This window comes from Sturnus vulgaris, chromosome W (genome assembly GCF_052056855.1).
Source record: "Sturnus vulgaris isolate bStuVul1 chromosome W, bStuVul1.hap1, whole genome shotgun sequence".
Classification (NCBI taxonomy): domain Eukaryota; kingdom Metazoa; phylum Chordata; class Aves; order Passeriformes; family Sturnidae; genus Sturnus; species Sturnus vulgaris.
This window is the reverse complement of record NC_142282.1, coordinates 65,498,821-65,508,974: the sequence shown is the minus strand read 5'-3', so window position 1 is coordinate 65,508,974 and position 10,154 is coordinate 65,498,821. Positions and strand designations below refer to the sequence as shown.

Sequence of the window (10,154 nt, the reverse complement as noted above, 5' to 3'; positions counted from 1 at the left end):
AAGCTTGGTGTATAAACTAACCCATGATTAAAACCCCCAAAATTCTGCTGGTAACATCAGTCTCAAAGCCACATGTTCATCTGCATGACTTTCCTGTTTCTTGCCCCATCATTCCATGCAACTTTCAGGACAAAAGAGAACATGACTTGTGTTCCAGTTCCCTTCACCAGTTGTCTCAAGACCCTGACGTCCCTCTTGATTGTCCACAGGCTTCTTGTTAGGACTTCATCAGTACCCACCAGGAAAACCAGTAGCAGGTTAGTCAGTGGGCCGTACCAGGCTGGGAAGTTCCTTGGTGATGTCCCTTACCCAGGCACCAGGGGGACAGCACATCTTCGTATGGGTTGAGTCCAATTGGCATATTGGACCCTCCATTCCTCTCAAAAGGGAGTCACCAATGACTGCTACCTTTCTTTTTTTTCTTAACTGAGGAGGTCATGATGCAGGGGATAGGCTACTCTGCCCTGGGTGACCCTTCCAACCCAGATGGACCTTCATATACTTTCTCATTTGCCTGGTCCTCATATTCCAGGGCCTTGCACCCATTGTATAAGGGCACATGGGGAGGTGGGGTAGGTTGGGAGGGGATTTGCCTGCCACCCTGAGCAGAACCCTGTTTCCACTCCCCTCTGTCACTAAGGTCCCCTCCTTCTGCCTGGTGGTGAGAGGGTAGGGGATCCATTCCTTCTTGTGAAGTGGATGGTGGATCCATTTGTCTAAGGCATGGTAGAGTGTGGGTCCATCAGTCAGACTCCCCAATACTTCTTGAATCTTTCTATTTCATCTCTCAGTCCCACCACCAGGCTGATCAGATTGCCCACCTAATCACACCTCACACGGCTGTTTACTCTGCTGCCCTCTCAGAGCAGTGCCAAGCTCTGGCATTCCCTTGCAGCCTGAGACCTGGACCCCTGCATGCTTTTGTGGGTGCTCCATTTGAGTCGCCACATCCTTTGTGGCATATGCAGAGGAAGTAACTTTTGTCCGAGTGGACACCATGCCTGAGCTCTCTTCATGAGGGTGATGATCACCAACTAAGTGCTTTAGCTGCTGCGCCTCAGAGCCCTGCCTGCATGAACTGCCCACACAAGCTGACACATCCACACTACTGATCAGTTGTGCTCCTGTGCTCCCTGGGGCAGGTTTTGTAGGGTAAGGATGGGTGCTGTCTCTGCCGGCACCACCCACGCTGAGTCAGAGCCGCCTCTGAATCACAGCTCCACAGCTTCCCACTCCCTGCTTGGGAGCGGGGACTGGGGCCTCTCTCTCTGCTGTGGTATCAAGGTCTTGCTGGATAGGAAAGTGTTGGCGGCCTAGTAGGAGCCTTAGCTCTGCAGCCTGTCTACAGAAAACTACCCTAAGTATACTAAAGGTCTGTTCAAGGTTACCATGTCCTTGATGTGACTATAGGAGAAAAACAAGATCATAAATTTTAACGCTGAGATAAGCAAGAACAAAGGAAAAGACATCTGGGGAAGCAAGATCCTGTTCAGTCGACATACCATGTCCACTTCAAAGAGTATCTTACGCAATAACTAAACTTTAGAGAGATAGATCTTAGATAAACCAATAGAATTACTACTAACATATGTAAGTCTTTTGTGTAACCAATCGTACTTCTTGTAACAAACTCTGAGCAGTAGCTGGAAACATATAAAAATCACCTATTTGTTAGAATAAAGATTTTGCTCTTTGCATTCATATTGAGTGCGTGTTGCTGACTTCTGTTCTCCAGCATGAAGACCCCAACATCCTGGTGACCCCGACGTGATGATCCAGAGGGGCCAGGTAGCCTAACAGATGGACTTTTATGTGAAGGGTCTCTGTGCGTGCCGCCTAGGAGAACGCTGATTTCCTGCAGCAGTTGCGACCGGGCGTCCGAGAGAGGCGTGAGTGGCCACTGTCGACCAGTGAGTCGGAGCCTTAGACGGATGTAAATTATTTGTGGGATGGGAAACACTGTATCAGCTATCGAGAAGGCTACTGTTGATGCCTTGATGAAACTTGCCCAAAAGAAGGGAGAGACTGTTGATCGGTCTTTACTTGTAAATTTACTCTATTGGGCCAAACGTCGTGGCTTCTTAAAGGACTCTGCTGATGTTTTTAAAGAGGCTACTTGGCAAGTGGTTGGGGCAGACTTGTGGGAAGCCATTCAGACTGGAAATAAGGAGGCGAAATCTCTAGCTTCCACATATCGGCAGCTGCGCATGCTAATTGAACAAATGGGTGCTGAAATTGAGCTGGAACTCACAGCACAAACTATGGTTACTGCTGTAGCTAGCAAGTTTACCCAGGATCCCGCTCCGACTTCGTATGTATCTGCCCCTGCAACCTGTGGTCCCTATGATGACTTAATTCCACCATGGGACCCTATTGATATTCACAATGTGCCTGCCCCTGCACCTTTGGCACCCCCGGCGGCACAAGATGCAGTGCCCACCAACCCCGATCCTGTATCATGGCCACCGCCACCCCCTGATATAGACCCAGCTATCATGCCTCTTCCTGAAGAAACAAACATGGACGCGGAAGATTTACAATCTACATTGCAAAAGCAAACCGAACTAATGACCAAACTGTTAGGAAAAATGAAGCGGCTTGATAAAGGTTCCAAAAATAGAACGATTCGGGAAGCATATAAAAAAGCTCATGATGCTATTCTTTCTAGCCTTAAAACTTTAGAAGAGAACTCTTTTCCTGCAGCAAATACTTCTAAGGATACATCTCAACGCCGTGAACACATTCTCAATTTAGTTAAAGCAGGGGAGTGGGATATGCCCACTGCAAATCAATTTTTAACATCTAAAGGTTTACCTCCAATAATGCTTTCTGAAATTGAAAATGTGAATGTTTCTGATCCCACAGAGAAGGGAGGGATGGGATTGTTAAATACCTTTAATGATTCTTTTAATCGCTGGTGGAACAAAGGAGGGGAGGGAGGCTCGGGAGGCTCGGGGGGCCCTGAAAAGGGGAAATCAGAGGGCAGGGGAAAAAGGTTTGATCTGGATAAAAATCCTATTCCCAAAGATCCTTCTTTTGACATGAACAAAAGATGGAAAGGTGTGGTAACAAATGCTGAATTAACGGGGGACTTCCAGTTCGTCTCTGCTCCAGTAGTGCGCGGAACCGGTGGTAACGTTTGGCAGCCCCTAGATTGGAATATGATAGCGAGAGTTCAAAAATCAGTAATGGACTATGGTGTTGATAATTGCTTGGTGAGGAGGCAAGTAGAGGCATTGTTAAAATATCAGGAACTTGTTCCTGCTGATCTTAAAGCTATGTTCGAGCTTATCTTAGGGCCTACTAGCTACATGTTGTTTTTATCGAAATGGCAACAAAGATTAGAACTTAAACAATTGGATAATGTCAATTTGCCTCAAGGTGACCCTTTGTGTTTCGCTACATTAGATATGCTTATGGGAAATGGCCAGTTATAGACCCACAAAGACAGGCGGCGTTAGGAGCTCGTATTTTAGCTCAAAGCCGCCGCTCTAGAGGCCTTTAACAGTCTACCCCAGTTAGGTAAGCCTCGACAACCATACTTACACATCCAACAAAAAGAGGATGAATCCTTTTTGTCTTTTGTAGATAGAATTAAAGAGGGAGTAGAAGTGGCACCAGATGTTCCTCTTGACATGAAAGATACTTTAGTAAAAGAAATAGCCATGCAAAATGCAAATGCCACCTGCAAGTGATTATTAGCAGCATTACCAACTCATATGACAATAATACAAATGATTGAACAATGTTCACGAGCCCCTTTAGAAATTGAAAAAGACAAAGCACGGATTCATGCTGCCGCTTTGGCTGCAGCCATTACGCAAGTGCATAAACAAGGAAACGGAGATAAAGGCTCTTCTAATGCATGTTATAATTGCAGTCATACCGGACACCTTAGAAAGCATTGCCCACTACATTTGGCAAAACAACAACAAAATACTAACACAAATCCCACTTCTACATCATTTGTAGGCACTTGCCGCTGATGTGAAAAGTTTGGCCATAAGGCAAATGAATGCCGATCTAAATTTAAGAAAGATGGGACACCATTGGCGGGAAACGAGATGTGCCACGAGGGGGGCGCGGCGAACAAAAAGAACCCCTCAGTAACCACGGCTGTCTCTACAACATGCTCCCCGCCACAAAAGGGAGCGCTGGAGTCGATTTGGTAACTAACGAATCAGTAACTATCTCTGATGACTCTGTAACTGTTATCAACAGCACCACTAAAGGTCCACTAGGTGGTGGTATGGCCGCATTATTATTAGGAAGATCATCAGCCACTCTGGAAGGCATCTTTGTTTTACCGGGTGTAATTGATGCTGATTATAATGGTGTCATCAAAATTATGGTTAAAATATTCTCTCCACCAATGTTCATTCCACAAGGTAGCGTAATTGCTCAACTTATTCCCTTTCTTCCCCAGGTTCCAACAACTACTAACTCCCAAAGATCTGGTGGCTTTGGTAGTACCGGACCTTTAATTGCCTTTGCTCAAGTCATGACTAGTGATAGACCGACTCGGCAAGTAACTGTAAAATTATACTCTAATAATATTGATGATTCAAAAATGCTTGAAAACTCAATGATGTTAGATACTGGTTCAGATGTCACCATAATACCGCTGGCTGCCTGGCCTCAACAATGGCCTACCATACCTCTAAATGAACAAATTCTCGGAGTCACCGGAACCACTCGTACTTTACAAAGCCAAGAATTTGTAGAAATCACAGATAAAGAAGGAAATAGAGCTGTGATTAAACCTTATGTACTTGATACCCCTCTTTGGATACTTGGCAGAGATACACTTAGTCAGTGGAACGTTGTGTTAACCAGTCAACATTTTCAGGAGCGGCCACTGAGCCGATAAATGCTCGCCCTACCATACAATTAACATGGAAATCAAACCAACCAGTATGGGTGGCTCAGTGGCCCATCACAAAAGATAAATTAGAGCATCTCCATTCATTAGTAAAAGAGCAATTAGCCCTTGGTCATTTACAGCCTTCTGTAAGTCCTTGGAATACCCCTGTTTTTGTTATACAAAAAAAATCAGGAAAATGGAGATTTTTACATGACTTAAGAGCAGTTAATGACCAAATGCATTCTTTAGGAATTCTTCAACCGGGTCTACCATCACCAGCTGGTTTACCAAAGAATTATCACCTGTTTATTATTGATATCAAAGATTGTTTCTTTAGCATTCCGTTGCACCCTGAAGATACTAAACGATTTGCGTTTAGTGTGCCCACAATTAATCATAGTGCACCTATGAAAAGGTATGAATGGGTAGTACTCCCTCAAGGCATGAAAAACAGCCCCACAATTTGCCAATGGTTTGTAGACCAAGCTTTACATCAGTGGAGGCTCAACAACCCAAATTTCATAACATATCACTATATGGATGATATCTTAGTCGCAAGTGAGTCCCCACTATCACGGTCAAAACAAAAATAGTTATTATTAGAATTGGAAAAATGGGGACTAAAGATAGCAGAAGAAAAGGTGCAAATTACTGACCCTTGGTCTTACTTAGGTTTTAAAATAACACAAACTCGTTTCGTACCCCAAAAAGTGAGCTTGCATGCAAACATTGAAACAGTTAATGATGTACAAAAATTATTGGGAGATATTCAAAGCATCCGAGCATGGGCAGGTATTTCTAACCAAGACTTAGACCCTTTAAGGGCATTGCTACAAGGCTCAAAAAATATTACTGACAAAAGGGAGTTAACCCCAAAGGGGAAACAAGCACTACAATTGATTGCTATCAAGTTACAAAAGGCAATTGCTTTCAGGTTCGATCCCGCCTCACAAATAAATTTATATGTAATTAACTGTCCCGATGAGCAAATTGCAATAATAGGGCAAGAATCATCTGACAACAAAACATTTTTTCCATTAGAGTGGGTCTTTTTGGCATGCAATCCTACATCGTCTGTTACTAGGCACATTGACCACTTAGGATCCCTAATCCTAAAAGCACGTCAACAAGTACGTTCTGTCTTTGGAATTGATGCATCCTCCCTTTATGTGCCTATAAATAATCTGTTTCTATGTAGCGAATGGCAATCAATTTCCTACGTTTTTGCTACTGCCACCATAAGTTTAAGGCTGAATAATCATTATCCATCGCATACATTATTCTCTACTAATCTCCCATTGCAAGGTCAAACATTACGAAAATCCAAACCAATATCCAATGCCATAACTGTTTTTACCGATGCCAGTGGAAGAACTAAAAAATTTGGATATGCAATGTGGGAAAATGGTAAATGGCATGTTGTGGTTCGTAAACACTCAGAGGGGTCAGTGCAACTGCTCGAACTCAAAGCAGTGACTTTAGCTTTTCAAAACTTTGACTCTCAAGAAATCAATCTCATAAGTGACTCCTTATATGTAGCCTCTATCCTAGAAAGAATAGAAGATGCTTTAATTGGTCGGGTTTCAAACTCCTTAATTTACCATGAACTCATTTTTCTAGTAAATATAATCAATGTTAGGCACCATGCCTTTTTCTCCACACACATCCGCAGCCATCTCAATCTACCAGGGTTTTTATCTGAACGGAACGCCAAAATTGACCAAATCGTATCCTCACCAGCCATTGGACTCAGTAATTTTGATCTTGCCGTTGCCTCTCATGCCTTTTTTCACCAATCAGCATTAAGTCTACAAAAGGAATTCCACCTAACAAAACGAGAAGCCCGAGGTATCATAGCATGTTGCCCTGATTGTGCAAAATTGCCCCCAATCCAACTGCAAGGAGTGAACCCTCGTGGCCTCCACCCTAGAACATTGTTTCAATCAGATGTTACAATCGGGCCATCATTTGGACGCTTTAAACATGTACATGTCACTGTTGACACTTGCAGCAGATTGGTGTGGGCAACACCCATGACAAACGCTAAAAGCAAAGCAACCTGCAGACATTGGTCAGAAGCTTTTGCAGTGCTTGGTGTCCCACAGCAAATAAAAACAGATAACGGTCCTAATTATGTTAGTTCTACTTCTCGTGAGTTTCTACGTAGATGGAACATTACTCATATCACAGGAGTTCCTCACAATAGTACTGGGCAAGCTATTGTAGAACGCAAACATCAAGATCTTAAACATCTTTTTTCTGCTTTGCAAAGGGAGGGGAATGTTACCCTCTCTCCACAGGAAATTGTAGCAAAAACATTGTATGTCCATAATTGGAAAATGTGGATGGACCGCCCTGAGTTAAAAACCCAAATGTTGCCCATTACACTGCATTTTTGCAAGGATGAATCTTTGACTGTTCATAAGATACAGGTATCTGTATGGGAACCCCAATCACAAAAATGAACTGGTCCTCACCAATTATTGGCATGGGGACGGGGTTATGCTTGTGTATTAACAGGTGCTAAACCTAATTGGATCCCAGCCAAGTGGGTCAAGCCTTGGATAGCCAAAATTGAAGAAATTGGAGAAGACGCAACGTCAGATCCAGCGATGGAGGAATAGAGTGCGGAGGATCACTCCAATATTAACCTTCATCCTCAAAGAACCCTTGGGGATACACCCAGACGTCCCGGACTTTCCAGACGTGTCTACGATACGTAAATTGGTGCAAAAATATTTTAGACAAAGGATACAAGAATTACTGTTTCCTCACTGTAGTTGTGTAATATGGAAAATAGGAATTTTCTTGTGTGGGAAATGTAAAAGGGAGTATAACTCTAGTAATATTCATACTTGTTTCCTTGGGTGTGATGGATGTCAGGAACAGCGACCAGTGAGTCCTTTACAGTCACTTAGAAACTGGTTGAAATTGCCTAGCTTAGATATTAGTGAAGCTGTAAGCTTGTTTGAATCGAATGAAGAAAGAAATTTAGCATTGCATGTGTGGCATATTCTTAATTATACAAAATTAGTCCAGACAGCTTGGCATACTATTATTGTATCTAGTCAATATACTATTGCTTGTAAAATTCATAACAATGACAATGCTAGTTAATCTGTTTAAGTTGTGTTTGATTCTTACCCTATGTTCTTCACAACCAGTCAGTCTCCCACAAGAAAATTTCTGGATCACTTGGGCCAACAAAACTGGTAACACAAACTTTTGCTTACATCTTAGTGCAGCAACTGACCCATTCAAAACCTGCCTCATTGGATCACCAGTACAGCCACAAAAAATCACTATAGCCCCCCCTATCAACTGCTCAGAGGTAAAAAACAACAGTCACTGTTTGGCAAAAATAATCAAATCTTTAAATGCAACATTGCCTTGGGACCCTCAAGAGCTAAATTTACTAGACAGTCGAAAGGCAAACCACTCCGGATGTGTATATTTTGGGCAAACTAACTGGAACATTAACGAATCTAAAAAACAAGTCTGGCTAACCCCTCGTAAATTTTACAATAGTAGTGAACACTGTGGATCATCTCCCTATGGGTGGGGTTCATGTCATATTCACTTAAACATCTCTAAGCCCCTTTCCCTACCTCAAGGCCTATACTTAATTTGTGGAGATAGAGCCTGGCAAGGAATACCTCATCATGCTTATGGAGGTCCTTGCTACCTTGGCAAGTTATCCTTAATGCTACCCTCTTTTAATCATTTAGTTACCTGGAACATTTCTAAGAATCAGAGGGAGAAACGACAAATTTCGGAATTAGATGATAAATGCGATGATGAAGTGGAACTGTGGAGTAGGATTGCCCGATTTTTTGCAGCATTATTGCCCCCTGTGGGAACAGCGCAAGCGCTGACCGCAATCCAACATTTAGCGTGCTGGACAGCCAAACAAGCTAACGTCACTACACAAGTTCTCTCCCAAATGGCACAGGATATGAGTAGTCTCCGACAAGCTGTTCTACAAAATAGAGCCGCCATTGATTACCTTTTGTTGGCCCAAAGAAAAGGTTGTGAAGACTTCGAGGGAATGTGTTGTTTTAACTTGTCTGATCATAGTGATTCAATCCATAAACAGCTAGAATGGCTCCAAGATCACACTAAGAAGATTACTGTCAATCACAACCCCCTTGATGACTGGTTAATGTCTTTTGGAATTTCTGCATGGGTAAAAGATATTCTCAAGATAGGAATCATTATTGTCTTAATTGTAGTAATTGTGTTATGTATGGGACCTTGCATCATCCAGTGCTTCTCCTTTCAAATTCGACGCATGGCCAATGCTGTTTTTGAAAAGAAAGGGGGAGATGTTGGCGGCCTAGTAGGAGCCTTAGCTCTGCAGCCTGTCTACAGAAAACTACCCTAAGTATACTAAAGGTCTGTTCAAGGTTACCATGTCCTTGATGTGACTATAGGAGAAAAACAAGATCATAAATTTTAACGCTGAGATAAGCAAGAACAAAGGAAAAGACATCTGGGGAAGCAAGATCCTGTTCAGTCGACATACCATGTCCACTTCAAAGAGTATCTTACGCAATAACTAAACTTTAGAGAGATAGATCTTAGATAAACCAATAGAATTACTACTAACATATGTAAGTCTTTTGTGTAACCAATCGTACTTCTTGTAACAAACTCTGAGCAGTAGCTGGAAACATAAAAATCACCTATTTGTTAGAATAAAGATTCTGCTCTTTGCATTCATATTGAGTGCGTGTTGCTGACTTCTGTTCTCCATCATGAAGACCCCAACAGGAAAGCTCTCCTTCCCTAAGAGCGATCCTCATCTCCAGAGCACATCTGTCCCTGCCATTCACTTTGGAGTCTTCGCTGAAATGCTGCCTGCCCATGGGAAGTGGTGAAGAAATTCCTTGTTTTGCTTTGCTTGTGTGCATGGCTTTTGCTTACCTTATTAAACTGTCTTATCTCAACCCATGAGTTTTCTCACTTTTACCCTATCAGTTCTCTCTCCCATCTCACTGGTGGGGGCCAGAGTGAGCAGCTGTGTAGGACTTAGCTGCCCACTGAAGTTAACCCACAATACTCCCCCTGTCCTATTTGAAGAGGGAGAGTGGGAGAGTGACTGGGTAGGCCTATTCTTGCCAGCCAACCCACAACTCAATGATTTATCAGCAAATAGTAAGCTACCCTAAATACAGCACTGTGTTAGTATCATGCTCCTAGAACTGATAGCTATGTTGAAGTTCTATAACTTAACAAGTTACCTATTAGATTTAAGCAAAGAAGGCCACATGCATGGAACTTAGTGTTT

At 42.8% G+C, this 10,154-nt stretch overlaps 1 protein-coding gene and 1 pseudogene across 1 annotated transcript; both read left to right on the top strand.

Moving 5' to 3' along the window:
* Positions 1–1,770: 1,770 nt before the first annotated feature.
* On the top strand, positions 1,771–4,484 carry LOC148220330 (endogenous retrovirus group K member 8 Gag polyprotein-like; annotated as a pseudogene).
* Positions 3,965–9,586, top strand: LOC148220329 (endogenous retrovirus group PABLB member 1 Env polyprotein-like). The gene has a single exon (XM_088155477.1). It carries the CDS (start codon positions 7,965–7,967, stop codon positions 9,246–9,248), a length of 1,284 nt encoding a protein of 427 aa, XP_088011603.1. The 5' UTR covers positions 3,965–7,964; the 3' UTR covers positions 9,249–9,586.
* Positions 9,587–10,154: the final 568 nt, after the last annotated feature.

What these genes read in the sequence shown, in the direction of transcription:
- LOC148220329 (XM_088155477.1), top strand. Translation starts at nt 7,965, where the DNA reads ATGACAATGCTAGTTAATCTGTTTAAGTTGTGTTTGATTCTTACCCTA.